The sequence below is a fragment of the Patagioenas fasciata genome, chromosome 1, assembly GCF_037038585.1.
Source record: "Patagioenas fasciata isolate bPatFas1 chromosome 1, bPatFas1.hap1, whole genome shotgun sequence".
In the NCBI taxonomy this organism is placed as follows: Eukaryota; Metazoa; Chordata; class Aves; order Columbiformes; family Columbidae; genus Patagioenas; species Patagioenas fasciata.
Window position 1 is genome coordinate 18,995,389 of NC_092520.1, and position 24,696 is coordinate 19,020,084.

Here is a 24,696-nt window from a genome sequence, read left to right on the forward strand (position 1 = left end):
AGGGACCTGGCCTGGGATGAGGCGATGCAGAGCTCCATCATTGGGTTTGCAGATGATGCCAAACAGAGGAACTAGCCGGTGTGCTTGAGGGCAGGGCTGCCACCCTGAGGGACCTGGACGGGGTGGAGGAATTGGCCATGAAATTCAACAAAAAGTCCTGAACTTGAATGCCAGGGAGCAGCGAGGGTGGGCTGCTCGCTGGAGAATGGAGCTGAGGAGCACAGTATCATGGCTGGCAGCAGGGCCTCTCCAGGGCAAACAGCACCTGGGGCAGCCAAGAGGCCACAGCAGCTTCTGGGGCCGGGCAGGGCTGAGGGCAGCCAGGGACATCAATCTGCAGATCAGGATCAGGCCCTGTGAGGGGAACCAGGGTCAGACACAGCTCTGGGATGGCTGTGGGGCCCTGGGGAGGTCAGCCTGCAGGTGGGGCCAGGCTTGGTGGGACCCATGGCCAGCCAGGCAGGGCTGTGAGGAGATGGAGATCAATGTCCTACAGCATCACTGGGGCAGGGACTGATGGTTCCAGGCTGGGCTGAAATGGAGTCCTGGGCCATGGGCAGGGTGGCAGGGGAGCCCTGGAGGTGAGGGTCAGGGCCTACTGGTGCTTTTGGGGCCCTGTCCTTGGGAAGGAGCCATCCCTGCACTGGGACTGGTTACCCGGAGCAGCTCTGAGAGAACATCTCTGGGGGACCTGGTGGGCAGTGAGGGGGACACGGGCCATCAGCAAGTCCTGACAGCAACGATGGCCAATGGCAGCCTGGGTTGTATGGGCAGGGCCAGGGCCAGAGGTTGAAGGGAGTAGTTATTCCCTTCCACTCAGTACTTGTCTGACCACATCTAGATGCAGCATCCAGTTTTGGGTTCCCCAGTAGAAGACATCAATAAACTTGATCAAATTCAGGGGAGGCCATTCACATGATGAGGCTGAGAACTGGCCCTGTGAGGCAAGGCTGGGAGAGCTGGGCTTGTTCAGCCTGGAGCAGAGGTGGCTTCAGGGAGGGGATGGACCTTACAGAAGCCCTCAGTGCCCTTGGGGACATCATTGAAGAGCCGGAAGGATGAGAAACATATGGCATAAGTTGAAAGAAGAAAGGCTCAGCCTGTAACATGTTTCTCCCATGAGCAGAGTCAGGCAGAGGCACAAGATGACAGTCAGGCTGAGGACAGTCTCTGTCTTCAGAGATTTTCAAGCCCCAACTCGATGAAGCCTTGAGCAGCCTGGCCTGACCTCATAGCCAACCTGCTGAAAGCAGGAGGTTAGAGCAGAGACCTCCTGAGGTCCTTTCCAGGCTGAGTTATGCTGTGATGAAACCACGAGACTTCTCTCCCTTCTTTCAAATGTCATTGACATGTTAGAAAGGTCAAAGGTCATCTGGGGACACAAACAACATAATGGGTAGACAGAGATCTAGCCACAAGCACCACCTTAGCTCATAAACAATGTTTCCTTCTGAAACCAGGCTGAGGGACTGTGTCACCAAACTCAGGTACCACACATCCCGGCTGTAGTAATTAAGGTTGAGAGGTACTAGTGAGTCTCACACCCCGTCACCCTGCACGTGGCCACCAGGCTCCACTCAGGCAATTCCAGCTGAAGTGATTCTCACGTGGAGCTCATCACCTTGTAAAACTACTCATCAAACACCACCCATGGCCCCTACATGGAGTATCGGCTCCTCAAGGCAAGTTGTAGGCATACGGCGCTTAAGAGTTTAACCTGTCCACTGTAAAGATACTACTGATGGAAGACTCTGTGTCCAACACACTCATCGGCTGGTGGGGAAGAACAGGGCAGCACTATGCACATGGCACCAGGAGCCAGGAGCTGGTGTGACCGTCACCGCTGCCTGCAGCTGTGTGATGGAGCCAGGCTGGGCACCCAATTTTAAATCTGTGGCATCATTTGCCATCAGCACCTTGGCAACAAACACTTATGATACTGGATTTTTATGAGATTTTTTTTTTTTAATAAATTGTCTATGGCATCCACAGTAAGTGAAAAACAAACACACTACCAATACATCGTTTTCATTTGAATGCAGAATTTATTTCTAACAAATGATTTTAAATATGAAAATCCTATAAATTATGAACATTTATAGAATATACTTTTACCAAAGAAAAAGCTTGGAAGAGCAGAGGTGTAAAAATCTGGCTCTGATAAACTCAACAGAGTTGATCGCTATTCAATGGGTATTTCTTTCCACCCAACTGACTGTTTTACAGAATACCATTATTCAGTGTGAATATTAGTTTACAGATCCTCAGTAGGCTGCAGTCTTCCACAACTGATTTATGACCAAAAGCAGTTTTTACTTGTTTATATTAAATCAAGCCACCTGTTTTCCTGTACATACATAGCACAGCAAATGAAAAAAAAAAATGTCAACAAGCTGAGAACTTAATCCAACTTCTGTTGAACAGGTAGAAAATATCTACAAATAAAAATGTTATAAACCATCCACTTCTAGTCAAGAAAAAACTGTATCACCATTTACTTCCCTTGTAAACGTTGATTTTATTCTTCTTTACCTTATGTAGGCTGGTATACCCCTTTGTTTATTAACGTATTTTGCAGGAATGTACAGCAGCAACAGTTCCTGATGATACTCAGCTGGTTTTATTGTCTTACTCTACAGAATCCTGTAGGTATAGAACCATTTACAGAAAAAATGTTATTTCTCCTTAGAATACCATATTTCACAAGATTGCAATTATACAGTAATCATTTCCTTCCAGCATTGCCTATGTCAGCAAATGCTAGATCCCTCCAAAACAGGTATGTCCTAGAGATCAATTCTGGCTATAAATACATAGTTTATATTAGTCCTTCTATGTACAACAAAAGACAAATTACCCCAGTACAAAGTAATAATACTTAGATATTGTTACAGATTTGAACTACAGACCCACTTCTTTAACGAAGTTTACAGTATAAAAATATAAGGATACCAGTTACCTACTACAATATTTTAATCCTTTAGCTTCTTGAGGAGTGATAACAAGTCAGGGATACAAGCATTCCTTGTTTTGTGTAAAATATATTATTTTAAAATATCAGTATACTGTCCTTCCAGTTACAAAAATACATCCTACAGAAATTTTATTGAATTAAAAAATGTATCAAAAATAGGGATCATCATTTTAGTGTGAAATTAGAAATAAAGCAGATGTGTAATTATTTAAAAATACTATCTTCTGGTTCAGTGAGCCACTTCTGATTTTGCATGAAAAGAGATCAAAGCTTAGTTAGAAATTTAATAGCCAGGGACAAGTTTTGGTTACTGAGTAACAACACTCCATTATTAGTGTGGCCAAAGAAGAGCCCCTGGAAAATGTTTATAGCCGTTCAGTTTGAAGGATAAAGAGTACAGTGGTGACAGCAGGAATGGTTGAAAAAGCAGCAAAAAGGAACGCTAATTTAGGAAAAGGCAAATAGCATTTCTTACTGGTTTTATTTCCTTTGTATGTAAAAGCTGCCAGTCTGCAGGGCACAATTGTGACGCAGCCGAGTGGCCTCTCAGGTGCTGTGGGTGCTGCTCCCCGAAAGAACCCACCGTGGCAGCAGGTGCCTCCCCCGGGACCAGCCCGGCAGTACGGGGGATGTAACAAGTTGTGTTGGTTACAGTTACAACAACTCAGGATTCAACGTATGAGTTTTATACAGGAAATAAATAGGGTAAACCTTTTTACATTTTTGCATGGTTTGAAATGTTGAATCACTAATGCAAATTAACCTGTTCCTAAATCGAAGCCAGAAATCCAGCCATTCATCTCAACTGTAACCAAAGCTGTGCCGGTTATCAGTCTCCCATGCCCGAAGAGCAGATTTCCGTGCTCAGCTATGTTTCTTAAGATCCTCAGGAATTCGAGGAGTTTTCCATTGCTGTCTTTTGCTGAGCTGTTGTCCATGCACCAGCAACACGCCTGTAATGCACACAGCTCGTGGATCTTGCAATGCTGAGGTGAAAACTCCTGGTGTGGAATCCACGTCAACTGCACAGCAGAACAAACGCCACTGGGGACGTTGCTGCTCCACTTCCCAGGAACATAGAAAAAGAACATTCATAACAGAATATGCTGTAAAAAATGAACAGCTTTCATTTTGTGGGGGTGTTTGCTGGGTGGGATGGATTGGCATATCATTCTTTATCTGATAAATGGGGAAAACTGGAGAAACAGGAATTTATCAGCAAAGTAACCTCTTGGTTTTCTGTTAAATTTTGTAAGAAAATGTAGCTTAAGCTAGAATTAATCCATTCCAGCACTGTGTAGCTGGCAGAAGCCTAAGCCACTGCCTGCTGACTCAGAGGAAAGCCATCTCTGGAGTTACACTGCCCAAAGCTCCACAGCTGTTTACCTTCTATTATGTTGGGAAGGGATTTTTTTACATTCTTTTTCCCTGCTGGGAGAAACAACAGTGGTGAAGCCACATATTTAATACAAAAGTCAAATGCTCAGCTAACATGACATACTAACTTCTTTAAAACTAATGAAGTTGTACCAGTTTATAGCAGCACATGAACTGGGTCAAAGTATTTTACATGTTTTTGCCTGTCCAGAAACTACCGAGCTATCACGCCATCTTAGTACCACTGGCCCTTCATAGCTCTGATTCTTTATCTACCTCATCTAGGTAGTACTCGTCATCAGTGGTGGTATCACTGTCAGAGTCCGAATAAGCTGCTGGGTCTTCCCCATAGATATCAGTCAGCTCTCGGGGCGATGAAGCAGCTGATGACATTTTGCTCCCAGCAGAACTTGAGCTCAAATGCTCAGCCCTGTTTATAGAAGTGGTCTCTCCATCTCTGAGACCACCAGGGTTATTAAGAAGACAAGGTTTCCATAATCGCCCTTCTGTGAGTGACCTCTTGATATTTTCCAGGAAAGCCAACTGTTGCTCTTTGCCAAATATACCAAATTCAACTGAAGGATACATAAAATTTCTAGTGTTGTAACATTTTTCATCCTCTGATGCCCAGTTTTCATTTTCATCACAAGACAACAGCTCTGAGTAAGATTTAAATCTCTTCCCGTGTATTCCATCTTTTGGTAGAATATTGCTCCCCAAGGCAAAGGTCTCATGGAAATCTCGAGCACAAATACCCTCAGAAAGGCGACGCTCACGCTGACTTTTGGCATGACTCTTGCGTACATCATAGCCACACAAGTTGGCATTTTTTGGGCCAGGAGCCTGAGAGGTATTTTGACACAGACCAAGCACTCTCTGGGAAGTCAAGTTTTGCTCTGGACATACGTCTGCCTGCAAGCAGCTATTTACATACCTGTTCGAGTTTTTGTCTGTTAAAAGTGGCAAGGGAGCACTGCTGGCATGACTGCCGGCTTTGCTTTTCTCATCATCCAATGGGTCTGATGCAGTGACGCTGGGAGAGATGGGCTGGCTTTTGCTTTCTAACCTGAGATCAGCTGTTTGGGAATTCTTATTTCTTGTGGTTATTGCTTTATCTGGAAAAAGGGTTGTAAGACTTGGCCTATTTTCCACTTTCCCTGTAGTTTTTTTGGGACTGATGGCTTCCTTCTGGGTGTATGAGCTCGTCAAAGACCTCCAGCTGGTGTTATTAACAAGCAAAGAAGGATCATTCTGATTTTCAGTCTTCTTATTCTCAGCTGGAGTTGGTCTTGGTACATTCTTATTGGCGTTCAGACTGTGATTCTGATTTTCATTGTCCAAATGCAGGAACGGCTGATGGGAATCCATTGAAATCAGTGAGTCGAGGGACACGTCGACCTCTAAAGACGTGGTACTTCCATTGTTCTGTGAAAAAATGTTACTTATGTGTGGTTTGGGGGGTAAATTTTTACTTGAAAATTTTCGACTTGTTTTGTAAACAGCTGCCAGTTTATTTTTAATTGAAGGTCTGTTTTTCCTTTTTTCCATATCTTTGACTTTGTCTTTTGTGCAGTCAGACAGAAGCTTGTTCTCATCTTCCGCACTCCGCGGTATCTTCTGATCCTGTGTAACCCTGAGGACTTTATCTTTGCAGTTAATGTTCAGGCTGCCTTTGCTGTGCCCCTGTGATTCTTGAAAACCACTATAATCTTTACCCACCTGAATACTCTGCAAGTTTTGCTCTTCTTTAGTTTTTGAATTCTTTAATTCATCTGTACCTGTGCCAACCACTTTGTCTAGCTGAAGTAATGGATCAGCACTGGAAGCTGTGCTTACCTCAGATGCTTTGTTCTGAGACTCTGAAAGCACTTTGCTACAGGAGTTTAAATCATTCGCACTTTTTCTAGAACTGTCAGCCCTTAATTGCAGTTCACTACACTTATTATACAGAGGGGTGGTCTGGTGCAGGAAATTTACTCCTTGTTTGACTTCGGTACTATCCCTGTACGTGTCTTCCGTAGGAGGAAGTGGCACGTCAGCAGGCGCTGTGTTACAGTTCCTTCCAAGGGAACTCCTCTCTCTCTGGTAGAGGAGGAAGCTATTCAGATTTTTATTGGTGTTCACTTTAGGGGGCTGACAGCAGTTTTCAGAATTTCCCTTCTGCATAGTATTTGTATTTGTTGAAGTAGAATACAAAGGATTCCCTAAACACCTGCCTGGCTTGGGAGGGGTTGATAAACTGGACATGAGTGGTGTGGCTCTTTGTGAAATTTCCTTCTTTTCTTTTAGACACTTTTCTGTATTTTGGCTGCTTGAAGCATGAGAAATGGCCTTGCCTGACTTAGCCACTATTGCAGCAAATTGTAGACCATCAAATGAAGTTTCTTTTGCCACCACATCAGAAAACACATTTCCTGCTAATGAAAGATCTGCTGAACTATCTTTCCTGTTATGTAACACATTCATTGACTTTGAAAAACTTACTTTTTCAGAACTAGGAGGTAAGTGTGAATTATCTTCTTCACTATCAACAGCAGTTCCTAAGTTCTGAGGTGTGACCGGAGCTAAAGATACTCGGTCAGAAGAATACGAAGGCACCTCTTTTTCCAGAGTACTGGGGAAGAAAACATTTGCTAAACTCACATGACCTTCAAATTTGTTGTTTCGTGTTCTTGGTGACTGAGCATTTTCTTTGGGACAAGGTAAATCTGCATCCTCTGGATTATCTCTAAAGAGGTTACAAAATGTTCTTGAATGCCTCCGTGGTAATGTGTAATAAATTGAAACTAGTTCATGATACTTGACATGATCTTCATCAACACAAACTGTAAATGTGCTTGTAGTTTTTAATTTCTGCAAAAAATTTACCCTTTCCTTACAATCTGAAAACACAGAGGATTCTCTTCTGCCTAGATGTTTACATCTGTCTGTCAGTTCAACTGATGTACTACTACTTACTGAATCACTAGGACTTTTGGTTAAAGGACTGGGGTAATCTTTTTCTTTGTTACTTTTAGCAGCATTTACTGATGCTGATGTTAAAAAGGAATGTTCTGAGTCTAAACAAGACACATCTCTTTGATTAGAACAAAAGGTATCAGCTCTATAATCGTATCTTGTTCTGCTTTCTCTAGGTAAAGAGATGGGCGTATCTGACATAATACTGCCAGCAATGCTAGCTGATTTTCTAGGCAAAGTGTAATAAAGAACAAGTGGGTCAGGAGATTTGAGGTTGTTTCTGCTCAGGGAGCCAGTGACGCTGCAGCTACTGCTGTGTCTCAGCAAGCTGTCTTGCTTGTGAAGCCTTTCAATACAAGGTGAATGACTTCTTATTTTTCCACTTTCTTTTTCAAGACACAAATAACTTAAACTATGTTCAGAGGTTTTGGGGTCTCCATCGAAGCTATGCATATAAATATTTCCAGAATTTTCATTTTGTGGAGAACGAGTAGTGAACTGTCTATTACAGTCCTTAGTAACTAAAGTGCTTGTATTTTGCAGTGTTTTGTGTGAAATTGTTTTGGTAACACCTGTTCTGCTCATTTGAGCTGTTTTTCCATCTTCTTCTTGAGATTCAGTAACTCTGCAATTTACTGAAGAGCGAGTTAATGTTCCTAAACATTTAGCATTGTCTTTACGAGAAAGTGCTTGCGGAGAGCTTTGTGAGGAGCTAGATGAATGTTTAGGAGGACAGGACAACATGCCTCCACAGTTCGCTAGTTTTTCAGTGGATGGAGCAGAAGCAACATTCAGCAGTGACGACCGTCTCTTCAGAGTAGCTTGATTAATGGCTTCAGCACTCCGATTATCCTGTTTGATGCTCTCTCTTTTTGTTGCATAATGTAGATTATGTTCCAACTCTTTCTGATTTGGGAGGAAAGATTCCTTCCTGCTCTTTTCAGTTGGCAAAAGACAGGGAGGCAGACTGAACACACTGTTTGGTGGGCAATCGTTTTCCTTCATGTGTGCATTTCTTTTATCACCATTTGACACATATATATTTGCAGTATCTCCTCTGGCAGTGGCCTGGGTTTGTCTCTTTGACCTCATCGTGTTAAAGAGAGATGCACCTCTTTGCAGCATGGCAGAAGCAGGGCTGTTAGAGGGAAGACTTCTGGTGTTGATGTAGTTTGTATCTGTTTGTTGAGAAACTGACTGTAATGGCATGTCTTCATCTGTCAGCTTCATACCTTCAGCCTTTTCTAGTTGTGTACAGTCTGCCTCAGCACTTCTTTGGATAACGACGACTGAATCCCTGTTCAGTCCTATATGTTTTGTTTGGTTCTTCAAATTAGGAAAGACTGACTCATCATTTCTGAGACTAGATGGAGAAACTGAAGAGTTACAACTTAGCCAAGGTTGACAGTGCTCAGTGAATTCTGAAATATTTCTATTTGCACTTCTTGTTATTCTTTTGGTATTTGTATTTTCTGGAGAATACATGTGAAAATCATTCTGCAGGCGCTGTGAACCAAACTTGGCATTCTTTCTATGTGCCCACTGCTGGTCATTTAAATTAGCCGTAATCACTTCAAAGTTGGCATCAGGGGAAATAAACGCTTTATCACTGTAGTACTGAGGAATATCAGCCCAGGAAGGATAGCTGTCTTTTTTTCCATAACGGGAATTTTTTTGGTTTGCATACAACTTGCCATGAGAAGTATCTCTACAGCAGGCTCTAGAGAGATTATTTTCCGATTTGTATAATGGATAATTCTCCCAGTTATCAAAGGACAAAGGAGAAGTAGCTGTGTCAGGGCAACTAACTCTACTAAAGCAGTTACTGCTTGAAATAGATCTTCTGTAGTGGTGTTTTGAGTGGTAACATGCGTATTTCTTGGTTTCTTGCAAAGAGTTAGCATATCTGCTGTGGTCTGCAGCATGAAACTCCATCAGCGATTGGGTTCTAAATATCGCTTCTTGAGTTGCTGTTTGTCCAGGAGAGTCTGGTGTGTTGTTCCATACAATAGAAGACAGAGGAATTCTCTTTGGGTTTTGCCGACCAAACCTTGGTACAAAACCATTGTTGCTTTCCCTTGAAAATGGATCTTGTAAACTAGATGCTGATAGCTGGTCAGAAGATACTGATGATGGACATCTCCGAAGGGAACACACAGAGTAACTTCTGCCAGCTGTATCCCTGTTCATACAACCCTTGTGCCTAAACCCGCTGTTCTGTGTTATAGAAGGAGGATATAAGCTACCCTCTGACGACCGTCCAAAAGAAACGGAAGACAGCCTTCTGCTTAGCAGATGAGGATTTTCATCGACTGGATCACCGTACTTGTAATCTTCTGGAAAAGCTGTCTGGTGCCAGTTTATAAATGCATTTTGTAACTTCCTCGGTCTGATGAAAATCTTGTGTTCATCTTTGGCTCTTATTGTTTTCAGTCCATCTGGGAAAAACGTGCTAGGAATGTCACTCCAGTCGTGTCTGTGTTGCCCCCTACTAGCAGTCTGCCTCTTTGAAGTAGGGAATGCGCTACTGTATTGCACATTTGATGAACTGCCAGAAGAAACTGTCCTTTCCAATGGGTCTTGGGCTTGTTCCTGGGCCAGCTGGTCATCCAGATCATTTAGAACTGCACAGGAAAAAAACAGATACTTGGTTTTGTTTTCTTTAACAATCATCTGACTATTTATGTTAAAGTTTCATGTACTACGTTAATAATTAGAACTGGTTTTGAAAGGTGTCAGCTTCTCAGCATTCAAAACCCTTCTCAAACCACACATTCTTCCTCCATAGTTCCTTTCAGTGGTCACCCATTATGACTACAAGGAAAGAAATGCGCTGCTCCATGACTGATCTTAAAACTGCTCTGTATGTAAATGTTAGTCTTTATGCTACTTAAAAGAAAAACAAAACAATCTGAAGTCTGAATTCTTACTCATGAGCTATATAAGTGTGTGTGTGAATTTTCCAAATCTAGTTGGCAAGCAAAAAATCCCTGAAAAAAATTCACTAGGCTGATAAGCAAATATGGACCTTTCTGCCTTTTAACAAAGAAGAGTTACGATGTAACTAAGGAAATACAGAATCCTGCAAACCATCAAACAAGCATATTTAGTAGTCTGGTATGTCCACTATTTCTTTCATCCAGAAAAGAACTTATCTACTATATTGCAGCTTATTACTTTAAAATGAGCACTTTCTGAAAATGGCATTTTCTGGGGAAGAAAGAGTAATGAAATCATCAGGAGCCTGTGATTCATTCTAGCAACAATGTTGTATTTATATATGTAGAGAATTTCATGAACTGGAATGAAACACTAGACAGCTCAGTTAACCAAGACACTCAGTCATAAGACTAAGTGACAGCAATGTGTTTAAAGTTTTTTTTATTGTCAAAAACAATTACATCTTTGCTAATAGTATTTTTTGTTTTGAAAATAACACATGTAAGATATAACCACAAATGGATATGGCTGTTTTGTGACAGCATTTCCTAATCCATTTAAAGGAAAAAGAGTAGCTGATCAGTTATTACAGATCTGTGCTAATAGCACAGATTCATTAAGAAAGCATTGCTAGGTATGTATAGTTGGAACTAAAAGTGATACAAAGGTACTAAAATTTTCCAGTTTTCTAAGTTTCCATTCAGCACAGAAGAGAGAAGACTCCTGGGAGACTCAGTTTAGTACAAGAAAAAAGACAAGTTGTTTCTGAGTCTTTCATCTGGAGGACATCACCCAAGCTATGTATGGTTTTCCTCTGTCAGTGGGCAAGTGTGCACAGTTGTGACTGCCACCCAAAAGCTGTGACAGGCATGCAGGTTTTGGGAGAACAACTGTTCACCGTGCAGCGCAATCCTCTTCCAGCGCTACCGACTCACCCACTGCTTGCCGACTATGCTTTCTGTCTGTGATCTCTTGTAACTTTAGGTGGTAGAAAGCAATATTTATGTACACGTTTTTGCATAGATCTGAAAAGGTTTACAGAAGAACATCTCTGTACTTCCATAGGCTGGGTCTGACCATGCCTCACTTCCCAGCAGTGAGGAAAAAAACCAACCAGCAACTTTTGACTGGTGCAATAAGAGTTCCCAGAAAGCTAACTGAATGGCATAATGCCTCTTGCTTCTGTGGTTTGAGGCTTTACAATTCATAAAAACAGGCCCAGTAATTCATGATTATCAAAATTACGCATACAGGAAACTGGGATGAAATTCTTCTCACACAACTGCACGTCCGCATCTAAAGGATGTGATATAGGTTCCTGTCAGGATCAGCAGAGAGAAATGTACACTTTTAAAGTGTGGTTCTTCTGAACTAGATGAGTATGAAATGAAATGCACTCTAAGAGTGACCAGTAACACATCAATGTCAGACACTCTGCTGTCAGATGAAGCCAGCAAGAAGTAGCCACTATGACTAGAGAGTAATGAGCCATATATTTACAGCCTATGCTTTTGCTGAAAATCCTCTGAAACCAGTCACCACTGTCACTTTGGTAACAACAGTATGAGAACAAAGTAACGACACACACTTACCACTGAAAAACTCCTTCTCTAGCTGTTCATTCCACTCCTGTGCAGTTTTCTCCATCATTTCATCTTGGTTTGCATCACGAGAATGACCACTTGTTTCAGCTGACATTGGGGAATTACACATTTTAGCCTGTTAAAAATTCCAAGGCAACGTGACTTTAGTTCAACATGTGGGTTCAAATCATGTTTCAGGTGTCACATCAGAAATTGTGTCAAAAGTCACAGAGGTCAGCAAACTCTTTGTCGGTCTATTAAGTACTGTATTATTAAAATATACAACTGACAATTGTAAGGTTGCATGCAGTTTAGTTTTGTTTTGGATATATGAGTTATAACGACCTTAAAATAAGAGGCATAGTTTACTTTTTTTTTCCATATGCATTCTCATTGAATTGTATCTCTTAGTTTTTTCTAATCACTTCTTCCTTGACCAGCATATTTTAAAATTCATACACTGACCTCCTAACAGAGATTTAATAATTAAACACCACAGTTAATTTTCATATTGCAAAGCAGCTCTTTGGGAGCTGTGAGAAGGTGCCTTAGCAGTGGGGAAAAGGAGTTTAGCTTATGTGTTAAGCTGTAGAGGAGGTTTCTATCCCATCCATATTTCTTTCAGCTCACAGTCTCAGATGGTAGAAGTGCAGACAATTGCTGAACTGCTGGTTTATTTTTGCTGAGACTCTCGCTCCTTTTTTTTTTTTTTAATAAAAACTCTTCCTACTTTTTAGTTTTCATTATTCAGAATATTTTACTTGTCTATCTGTAATAATCTATTTATATAATAGGCAGGATTCTCTGATAAGATCTTTGTTCAGTCATGCATTAATATAGATTATCCCTTTGTTTTTGAAATATGAGAGAAGGGAGGTGGCCAATTTACCTCCTCTATACCTTTGATTATATACTGTAAACCTTCTTAGTCCCCTCTGTGGTTATATCATACAGCTGAAGAGGAAAAAATGGCATCTCAGTAAAACAGGGCAATAAAGTAATTAAGATAGTAAATATCGTCCTTGGAGAAAATCTGTATATTCCAACAGTGTGCACTTAAATTACATCAGGATTAAACCTGTTGTTTCATCCTTAAATTGAGTTTGTGCTTAAAAAATGGAACATTCAGCCAAAAAATAATTTCCTACTGTCAAAATTTAAATTTGCACAGTAATTCTGCACATGGATATGCTGCAGCTCCAGCTTAATGCCTGCCCAAGTCAGCCACTCTTATTCACCCTTGTACAAATGAAAAGAAACAAAGTAAATACACTAGATTATTTACTCAGTGTGAGTTTTGACTTATTGGCAGGTTGGTTACAGTTATCAAAATATGTGAGGGTTTTGGCCTACAAAATTATCCATGCAATTATTTTCTCATTAAGAGAGAAATGAAACCTGATCAGAGCTTGATTTAGAGCTGACCTAGGAAAGCTTTGGGCTTGCGTAGCTAACAGGGTAAGTTCATTCTACTGCATCCAACAGGTTTACAATACAAACATTTTACTTGGTGTTTAAAACAAGAACTTCAAGAATACTATTTAAACAGGTGTTATATCAACAGCCTAAACAAAGGGGACTAGTTTTTAAAAAATCTGTGGTTTAGATACTGCTAACAATAAAGGTCATAAGCTACTTACTGTTGCCATTTCTTCCACGTTCGGAGATGAGCTAGCAGAACTGTCATATCTGTAGGCAGAAGCATTTAAATGTTGGTTTTGAAAATAAACGTGATGTAATTATACCAGGTAGTAAATATCCAGCAGTTTAACAACTACGGAGAAGCATCTGAAACAAAGACTGCTCTATGAAAAATCCTCCCCAAAACATCCTGCTAACAAAAAAACACTGGGGAAATGTACCATTTGGTTTGGGCTTGTCAGCTGGCAAATCTTGTAGCTGCACAGCCAAGAATGAACTCAGCCTACTGATATTGCAATGTCTGCAACAGCCATGAAGTAATTCTTTCAATCCAGCCTTACGATAAGATGGTATTACTTCCTTTTCCAAACAACAATAATTCGGTAGGTACTACAAATGGCTAGTAGTTAACTACTTGTAAATCTGCAAGTGGTTTGCATCTGCAATTCTATTAGTTTTTCTCTTCCATTTCACCCTGCTCAGACTCGCAGAGCTCTGCTCTGCCCCTGTGAAGGAGGAGAGACAGACAGCAGGTTGTGCTCAGTGTGAACTTTGGAACTTGCTGCTATTCACCCAAAACAGACTTTATTTACTAATTTTTAACATACAGTAGAAGGCTCATCTGCTTTCCTAAGCTAAACAAGACTGCAAGGGCTTGGCGGAGAACTGGCTGGAGCATCTGTGAGTAATGCAGTGGTTAGAACAAGCCGAAAAGCCCTGAACATAAAAGGTATTCTGTTCTACAGGGTGACTTGCAGACATACAAATACAAAATAAACTAAAGAAACAAGAACAGCACCTGACTTCATTGAGTGTATTCAAGTCTGCAGATCCTTATTTTACAACTAAGCAAATCCAGCTCCCTCAAAAGCCCTGAAGGAAATGTTGCTCGGCTTGTGCTTATTGCCAGTTCTCCTTTGTCTCAGAAACCGTATTTTTTCCCAGGAAGTTAATTCTTGAGAGAAAGTGAAGCAGGGGAAGACAGTTCTGCTCAGTCCTGTTTGTCTCAAAAGTCTTTTTGAATGACCTTGTTCTTAGGCTGTTAAAACCTTCTTGTGCTCAGAACACTTTATTGTGCTTCAACAGCAAGTATAAACCGGCTTGTTGGCAGGTTCTTTGTGGCCCAGCCTTTCCTCCTGAAGTGCTTTGTCATTTGTTTGCAATGTGCTTGCAGGCAGGGAAGAACAGTTGAAAGGTGCAATTTGTTTTTGCTTCTGTAATTGTGAACTGTAAAACCAGGATTCCTCTCTGACATGGGGTCCAACTGAAACCAAAGGAAACAAGCCTGTTGACCTCAGTGGGCTTTGGATCTGGCCAGACAATTGGAATCCGAAATTCCTAATCTTTCCTTGTAGCACTCAGTGTGAACAGTCATCAATTCAGTGGGTTACCGCTCCCTCTGAATCAAGTTTACAGAACCAGGACTCCAAGACGTAAGTAGCTCTTCCTCTAAACTAAAACAATATTGAATATGTTTTAGTGCTTCTGCAACAAATTAAGAATGGACCTTATGTTTCAGAGTTTTTAGAACGATTTCCTGCAAACCACATTCAATGAATTCCTGTGGCTTAGCAATTTTATTTAATTAGGTGCATAACAAAAACGTAAAAGCTCTGCTAGAAGCTCTCTTCTTCAGCTTTATTTACTGTGCAAAGCTGCTCTACAGTTCTCCCCACTTTGTGCTGTGATGTTGCCTCAATTGCTCCTTGCAATGAAGCTACATGAAGCAGACATGTTTGTTAGAAATGTCTTCTGATAGTCTAGGCAAAAATTAAATTTTCATTTGCACCTCTGGCATCATTCTGAATTCCTCCATATCTCTGTTGTCACTGTTATTTCAGAAATAACTGGTCATTGCATCCTGCATTTCTTTTCCTCTGTGGCAACTTACACAGACAAGGTTATTTTGATCTTTTCCCTGTGCCAAACCCTCCACTTCTCAAACTGCCTCATCATTTTTTTCTGAGCTCTTTTAAGCTTTTCAGCATTTCAAAATTCAAGTTTTGCTTACTGCCAGGGAAATATTGCTTAGTTTCGGGAAAAAGTAATTTTCTTTTTTGGTTAGGGATATTGAGCAATGTTTACATTATTTCGCACATGCAGATACACACATACTTGTAAATATTATCTGTCATTCATAAGCAGAAAATAAGCTAAATTAATTTTTAAGTTCAGAAATATTTCTCATGAGATAAATACTACTCACTATGGAAAACATAAAGTTATACTTTATACTTTTTCACTTATATATCTATGTCTCTTTTTTTATGACAACCGAATATCAGATTGAAAGATGACTCTACTTACTACTGTCACTACTGGTAACAACAATATAAATCCATGAATTAAAATCTTCTGTGAATTAGTATTCTCACTGAAGCACCCGTCCAAGTTTCTAACTTGTCCAATATTAGAAGTGTAATCTGTTTTCTTCTATACTATTCTTATCAATACTATGTAAGAAGCCAGCTAAGAAACAACCACACAACTCAAATATGCTGAAAACACAACAAAACAGCATTTCTTTTCCAGTATGTATCACACATATTAGAAAAGAATAAAGATGAATTCAAGGACACTTGAACACCCTTGAACCAAAAAGTCATCAAACATTTCACTACCTTCAGACTACAGTTACAAACCTTTTATTAGCATCTTCTGTATCTCCACACAAGCACACTCTTCTCTGCAGAATCCATAATTTATTCTCACGCAAAACACCACCGCAGCTGATGAAACTGTCTCTCCAGTACAGAAAGGACCCTCTAAACAGCCATTAATATTTAGCTATTTAAAAGCTTCTGCCAGTTAGGCTTACTTACAGGATTTACAGTGCTGCCTCCTATTGTACTTCACTAGCTCTCCAAAATAACTCTACCTGGTGAGAGGCAGATTATTTCAGCGCTATGTCTATGCATAAAGCAAACCACATGCCACGGCAACACCTAGAAGAGGGTGGGGGAAGTTTTCGACAGAGAGGCGTGACTAGAAAATGTAGCAATCAGCTCAGTTACACGTCAGGATTGACTTGTTTATTTTTCAAGCCGAGCTCGGTAAGAAATCAAAGGCATCTAAGCCACGATAGATTTTCTGTGGAAAAGCCAGATAAACACATATTAGAAAAGCTGATGCAATGAGTGGGCTCAGTTTATTTTTTTTTTCCTTCCTAAATTAAGAAATAATTTCAATGCTTAGATTCTAGAGCAAAGCCTAGACCTTCACTTGTACATTAGCTTCCTTGCTGCACATGGGTTAAAGAGCCCTTGAAATCCAATTCTAAGTCACACAAGTCCCCTTTACTCCACAGTGTTGGTGTGTCCAGTATAAAAGGCATTACCAGCTCACAGGAGAGAGGAGGGACCAGCTGACACATACTGAGCAGTGTTAAAACTTGGCTTTCTTTTCCTTTTTTTTTCCAATGCTGTGTTGCTATGTAGGAGAATTGTTACCAGTAAATATCCACAAAGCTAACCTCACCACCTCTATTCAAACCTCTCCTTAAATCTCTCTGCTTTGATACAAACATTCCACAATGGCAAGCTGCTGTGCTACAAAACCTACATATCAGACTAATCATCATTTCTTTAAATCATTGTTTATTACAGCTGTTCCTTGCCTTCAGTCATTCCACCCAGGAGAGCCAGGGACAGACTAGAACACCAGCCTGAGACTCACAGAGTGAAAATGAGCTCTTTGTGCCAAAGATCCCGCAGCTTCATACTTAGATTTCACAGCGCTGCACAACGCACCCTTGATTGACAGTCCCAAGCATTACCCTAAGATGCACAGAAAAACAATCATATTTCTCTCAGGTGTTGCCAACAGACAGGACCACACAGGGCAACAGTTAGGGGAGAACCAGCCTAACTAACCGCAGCATAGGTCCCCTGTTGCCTCTGAACAGCAGAGGCGGCATGGGAGAAGGAGGCTCTTCAAACAGCAGTTCCAGCACGTGAGACCATCTTTGGTTCAGATCCAGTAGCAACCAAAGCCCTAACAGGGCGGCAGACAAAAGCTCTGGAGAGCCGCCCTGTTTGCCCGGCCAGAGCTGAAGCTGCAGCTTTGCCTCTGGGCTACCTCTGGGCTAGAAATGGTGGGAACCAAAGCAGCCTGTGGCCCACGTGCTCTGCCCTGGCCTGGGAAAGCTTTGCTTTCCTCCTGTGCCATAGGGCACCAGAGCCCCATGCGCCTGACACCTTGGCTTCTTGAGAGGGAACTAAATAGGATGCAGCAGGTGCTACGTCCAGCAGCTTTAGCGCACTTAAAGCTTTCATGCAAAACCTGTCCAAAATAGAATTAGCCAAGAGACTTTACCTATTACTTGCCACTTAGTCCTCATTCTTCTGACGCAGAACAGAAAATCTCTCATTACATGACCAAGGAAAATCCCAGTTTTCCTGGTGAGGTGAAAGGCATGAGACTGGAAAATTCATTTTAACACAGGTTTCTAAGCAAACATGGAACAATTCATAGACTTTTTAAAGCTGGATTTAATGTATGTTCTGATTAGAGCTCACCGTGGTTGCTTCTGAGTCTGGTTTTTCCTTGATTTTCTAAAGGAGAAAAGCCAAGCAAAAGGTGATCTGAACCCCAGAAAGGATGCTGAAGTGTTCTTTTGTGCTTGAGGATTTGTGCGGGATGACATTTTAAATTCTGTTTGATCTAAAAATATTAGAAAAAAATCTGTTTTATTTCAAGTTCTTATTAAACACAGTATTAAAATACATATTAAAAAGCTATATCTTCATGAACAATTTTCTTTTGCTTACCTTTTATGCCAGGAAAATCCAGTTTTATCGACATTTTTGGATAGACTATGTGACATGCTGGTTTATAATGACTAGCTAGAAGACTAAGAGAAACACAAACAGGTCTAGAGTGATGCATGGGTGATGCATGTGAGATAAATGAGGCTGATTTTCACAAAGTAATCAGCACTCAACCATTTGAAAACCAGAATAGCTTTAAAATATAGGCAAATTAGACATTTGAAAATTGAGGCACCCACAATTATTAGTCACTTTATTTTCACCTTTGTAAGAAATATAAAGGTAACAACCCTAAATATACAATGGTTAAATAGATTGTAATGTAACTACTTAACAGGAATTCAGACGAAAGTGTCTTCTGTATCATACAATTCTTTATTATGAGATTGCCATAGGAATACATTTTTTCTGCTACAAACTGCATATCAGAACTATTTTTTTAAGTGCAAAATAACAGGAATGATTTATTTGGAAAGGTTATGATTCGACTGTTTCAAACAGAACATAAACCCCCTCTGCCTGTAAAAGCCTGGCAATCTATGTGAAGGACAGGAGGAGTATTGCTCATAGATTTGGGAAAGAAACTAAATGGTTTGCTATTAAAACATGCCAGAGAAAAACAGAGGACACAAGGAAACAAGACTTCACTCAGGTATAAGGAACTGTATCTTTTTCTTCCCCCCCACCGCATTACATGCATGAAACAATACCAGAGCCTGAAAATGGCTTATCCAATGACTGTGAAGAAAGCAAATCCAGAAATGAGAGAAAAATGTCACCGATAACAACAGCAAGGGGCAGTATTTTGGACCTAGTTCAAAATTAAGTGAATAATTCTTGTCATGTGATTTAAATCCTGTGTATAATACATGGTTTTCAGTTCAGTGACAATCACTGTGTATTACAAAATGCTGCATTGTTTACCCCTTTGAGAGCCTAACCTCCTGATGGCATTGTTTGACTTGCCAATGAAGGTGACATCAAGAGAGTCCTAACAGCACTCTGCCATAGCCAGGATGGTTCAGGACATGGACAGAGCAAGGCTTGCGGGTACAAGCAGTACCTTTTATTAAACCAACCTATACAGCTGGAAATAACAGACAAACCTCTGAGGTACACAATCCCTTCTTCAGATCTGAAACACAAACAGCAGCTTTCGAAGTTAAATACCAGGGAACAGTTGCAGAGAGTTTAGTTAGCTAATGCATCAATCAGACCACTTCTGAACGAGAAAAAGAGTAGAGAGCTGTGGCCTAAAGAGGATGTTGGGGAAAATGGGCAGGAAAGACAGAGATCTGTCTGTAGTTTTAGGAAAATTTTTAGGGTTTCACTTTTCTTTCGAAATACAGGACTCTGCTTCTAGTTGCTATGAAGCACAAATAGGAAGAACCCAATGAAAAACATGCTGAAATGTGAATGGAATAAAAGCATACATTATGCAAGAAAACTATCTGGATGTAAGATGAAAAAGATGGTACAGAATTCCGTGTTTGGTATAGAGACAACATGTTTCTTGTGCATGTTCATTTCGGATGGTGAACAGAACCTGCAAAATTAGATCTCCAGAAGTTGCTTCCTGCTCAGCCCAACTTTCCCAACTTGGCCACCCGCCCTGATAATCAGCACTGGTGTGCCTTTAGCCCAGTGTTACCAGCATAATTTTTCCACTGGTACAGTCAAACCTCTCTCACCCAAACCCAGATTTCCATCTTATTCCAAATGTCATTTAGGTGCTTCTAGTTTCTTTAAGACAATTAGGTAAAACAGAAACAGTTTTTGTACAAAATAAACATTACTGCTTTGATTAGGAAACCACCACTGTATTTACTATAGGTACAGCAACTTCATCTTGATTAAGAAAGAAGTTTTTTACAGTGAGGACAATAAATCACTGGAACAACCTCCCCAGGGATGTGGTGGAGTCCCCATCGCTGGAGGTTTACAAGATCTGAATGGACAGGGTGCTGGATTAAATTACCCAAGCTCCCTTTCCCACAGAAGGTTGGACATAGAATCATAGAATAGTTCGGGTTGGAAGGGACCTTCAAAGCTCATCCAGTCCAACCCCCCTGCAATGAGCAGGGACATCTTCAACCAGATCAGGTTGCTCAGAGCCCTGTCCAGCCTGGCCTTGGATGTCTCCAGAGATGGGGCATCTACCACCTCTCTGGGCAACGTGGGACAGTGTTTCACCACCCCTCACTGTGAAAAAATTCTTCCTCATGTTTAGTTTGAATCATAATCATTTTGAAAATATATCTTAGGTAAAACTTTAACCTGAGAAGAAACTCAATGCAATTTCAGAAACTTCTTAGCCATTACACTCTGAAATGCTCCAAGACATTGGTTCTGTGACCGTGATCATGTAGATAAGGAAATGGAAAAATGCAACTCACTGGTGCTTTTGTTCTTCTTTAGCTGATGCTCTAATGGTGGTTTTAGCATTCTATTAACATCACTGTCATTCTGAAATTTTTTTCTTTGTATTTCTTCAAACCATTCTCCAGTCACTCCCTGAAGCCCCGTTTCAGACTTCCTTCTCTTCAGAAGTTTGCTAGAAAGGAAAAAAAAATGTAAAATTTATTTTTAAGCCATTTTAGAAACTACAGGCACATAATTAGAAACCCTCCCTCTTGTTCATTTAGATATTGATGGTGTATTTCTACACATAATGACTTTTTAAAAGATACAGTGGGACATGATACATTCACAGCAAACACGTAAAAATGTGATGAGGTTAAGTGGACAACTCATGTGCTTGCATTATTCTGTGTCTTTTTCCTTGCCAAAATAATTCATAAGCATTATAAAGCTTATAGAAAGAAAGATTAAGTTCAGCCAATAATCAACTTAGAATAAATAATACTCTAACAAAACAGTTCTTGAAGTATTTATTCACTCATTTAAGCAGAAGCAATAGGATTATTCTGATTTTCAAGAGGAAGCTCACTGAAGCCCTCACAGTGAGGTACCCACCACACATCATCTACATAAAGGAGAATAACAAATTGTGAATTCAGCTAATATGTATTCATGCAACATGTTCAACGCGTTCATCACATTTTCCTCTTTCCTTGCTGCACAGTGATTCTGCCTGTGTTTATTATGTATGGAAGCAACTAATAACGAATGTGAATGTTCTGCCATGCAGGGGAGAAGGCTCAACAGGCTACACACATGTGTCTGCAACTAAAAAACCTGTTTAGTAGCAAGTTCAGGTTTCAGATCAAGAGGTCACAGGAGTGAATTGTCTATCTGGGCATAAAAGACAAAGGTGCAGTTTCAAAGGAGTCAGAATAGTGCAATGGACATACAAAGTTACTTGTTTTCAAATGACATTACACAAGTGCCTAAAGCACAGATGCAAATGCAGCAAATCCACACCCCGACTGATTCTGATGACAACAGAACAAGAATTTGTGCACAGCCTGGAGATGTAACACCAGTGTTTTAGCAAGGCTTTCATGTAAATCTTCCACCTTAATCACTGGTAAAACTCATGTCTAGCAATACAGATGCTCTTGGAGAACATAAATTATTTCAGTTATCAATTTAAATAAGCCCCAGTATTCTCTGAGACAACATTACTTCAAAAACCAAACTTAAAATGAAATATCTAGTCTGGAAATATATGTGTTTCCATCTGGATTTGATACAGGGTATGTTGTCCACACAAGCATCTACTGTTCACCTGGTGACATCTGAAGGACAGAAGGGCAGGAGAGAGACATTTTTGGTAAATGAGTATTTCCCTTGAAGGAGATTACCCAGACACATGCACAAGTACTAACCATTCGAAATAAACTTATCACAAAAGCAAAAATGTTACTCATCACAGATACAACCGCAGCACGGGAGTGTCTGAACTCCGCGAACGCCGCACGGAGACCAGCCCGGCAGGGACGGGGCCAGCAGGAGGCGCGAACCAAGTGCTCTCAGGCGCCAGCCCCACGACCTCGCTCTGCGGCCCCAGCGAAGGGCCCGGGCTGCCGGGAAGGGCGGCAGCGGACCCGGGCATGGCGTGTGTGCGGAGCACCTGCCCCGGTAACAAGCCCCGGCAGCTCTGCCGGGGGCCCGAAGCGCACAGCGGCTCTTAAACCCACCCCTGTGGCCTTTGAACACCCGAGTGGGCGGTGAGGCCCGGGCGCCACCTGGCGGCGGCGGCCGCCCCGCAGCAGCGGCGCCCGTGCCTGCGCCGGCGGGCCCCAGGGAACCGGCACCGCTCACCCTTAAACATTCGCTCGCTTCACGTTTAGCGTTCCAGAGAGAAGGAAAAATACGAAAAACTACACTTGCCCTAACATCGACCACAGAGGGCATCGCATGAACATGCTTCTCACTGAAAAATGTATTAAAAATCTTGCACAGACATTGACATGAATATTTAAACACTGTGAAGTCTTTACTGCTACATGTTTGGCATTATCTGTGATCATTATCCGTGATTGTGCTGCTTTTGAATTATGCTGTCATTCCCAACTCATGAAATAAACCCTTTAAATTGCTTGTGGATATTTGTATTTATACATACATGCAGGCCCATATATTAAACCCTATATAGTTATGTGAGTACTGAATAATATTAACATGATACATAATATGTAACTGCAGTATCGCATGACTATTAAATATTTCTCATTTGCCATGACTCCCAGCCAATCCACATCATTTCCCTACATACCTGCTTTGCCAAGTCTACCTGCCCCCTCATGATACTAACGAACGACAGTTGTGAACTAGAAGGAAAGCTCATCTCAAGAAACAATTACAGCAGGAGATGGTATCTGCAGTCAGTATTGCAATGAACTTGCCTTTGAGGCAGTGCTATTGTTGCTTGGATTGCAAATGATATATTGAGACACTGCTCCATAGGAGTGTCGAAACACCTAATGCCCTCTAAACCAGACACACTAATCCTGCTCCCTTGTCTGTTCCATCCATCCTTGCTCCTTGTTTCTCCACAGCCACTCTGGAAACTCAAAGCCACTTCCTTTTGAGAGGAGACAACATCACTGTCACTGGGAATAGTACCCGTAAGCTGTTGCAGGATGAAAGGCAACTCCACTCCCAGGATAACTTGCAGGAGACTGCTTCACAAGCTGGAGCAGGCAGCAATCCAAAATGACCTCACAGGCTCCACCTCGTTAACTTTTCCCATCCATTATGCCACACAGCATCTAAACTAATGAATCACTCAAGAGCAATTTCTTTGCACTGTTCTTAAAAACATTTCTTCCTTATTGGCACAAGGATGTCCCAGTATTTCTTGTACAGACATCTCCGGGGAAAAGTTAAACTAATGTTTGGGAGTATTAGACTTTCATGTGGGTTATCATAAATATTGTGAAAAGAGCTGCAGCCTCCCCTGCCACTTCCTGTTAGGATAATAAGGAGCTTTAATTGCTACTGTAAGAGGAAAGGTATTTTCTCTATCATCTTCATCCTGAATACAAAGCAGAAGACAGATGTGTAAGGCAGTAGAAACTGGGTTGCCAAATAGGATGTTTGGAGACATGTCTGCTGTTTGCAAAGGAAAGAGGACTCAATCCCACTTCTGTCAAAGCAGAAATTATGATTCGTATTGACTTCAGCAGAAGCAGGATTTGGCCGTGAAGGGCTCTTACCACACATCTCACGAGAGAACAGACACGCAGCAACCACCAAGCCCAAGGAATTGCACTGGGTGGAGGATAAGCAGATCGGTATTTGCTCATTGCATCAAAGCTCTCACTGTCTGAGAAGACGAGGCTGAAAGTATTCCAGATAAAAAGTGCCAAAAATTAAATAAAAACTACAGCAGGACAGATAACTTGAAAAAAATAATTACGTAAAACAAGCTTATGTCTTCACTCTGTTTATATTCCTTAACTTGTCATTGAGAAAAGGCTAGAGACATTAAAAAATAGTGCCTGATGAGCCAGTTCTTCCCTCAGCTTTTTGCTTCAACTTATCACCTTCCCATGGCTTTATACATTATACTGCACTGGTGAACTGTGCAACTCTATCATTTCTATGACCAGTTAATTTTCTAGAAAACTCTGGTCAGAGCCACGGGTAGCTCTAAAATGTATATGCAAGAATATTTTCTTACTTATAGTTGTTGTTAATTTTATAAAAATTATTTAAAGACATACTTTCGAGCTGTAATTTTATTAAGAAAAGGAGGGGGATGGAATGAAATATTTCTGACACCATCAAAGACTACCACAGCCAAAGTAATTTAAAAAAAATATTTTCTGCTATTTCATATAAACACATAATAGCAATAACAACATTCTGGTTTCCAAGGTACCAGAAAAGCTCCTGTTAATCCTACCAGGAAGAAAAATAATGATACGCAGAGCCAAGATACTCTTTCCTAACATGTCAGACACACAATAGCTCTATTTTCTAAGGCAGTCTTTATTCTAAGTAGCTGGTATATTTTTACTCACATTAAAGCAACCTTTTGTTT

The 24,696-nt window shown here is 41.0% G+C and overlaps 1 protein-coding gene across 3 annotated transcripts in view; it reads right to left on the reverse strand.

Moving 5' to 3' along the window:
- Window positions 1-2,025: 2,025 nt before the first annotated feature.
- Window positions 2,026-24,696, reverse strand: part of EXPH5 (exophilin 5) — a 36,379-nt gene continuing 13,708 nt past the window's right edge. For 2 of the 3 annotated variants that reach the window (XM_065831466.2, XM_071803845.1), the window contains 5 exons: window positions 20,639-20,796; window positions 17,991-18,135; window positions 13,473-13,521; window positions 11,842-11,968; window positions 2,026-9,933 (listed from right to left, as the gene is read on the reverse strand). In XM_065831466.2, the coding sequence (XP_065687538.2) occupies window positions 4,604-9,933; window positions 11,842-11,968; window positions 13,473-13,521; window positions 17,991-18,135; window positions 20,639-20,796 (5,809 nt within the window). In that variant the 3' untranslated portion in view covers window positions 2,026-4,603. Of the gene's footprint in view, window positions 9,934-11,841; window positions 11,969-13,472; window positions 13,522-16,115; window positions 16,795-17,990; window positions 18,136-20,638; window positions 20,797-24,696 lie in introns of those variants that run through there. The other variant, XM_071803851.1, reaches the window with a different exon arrangement.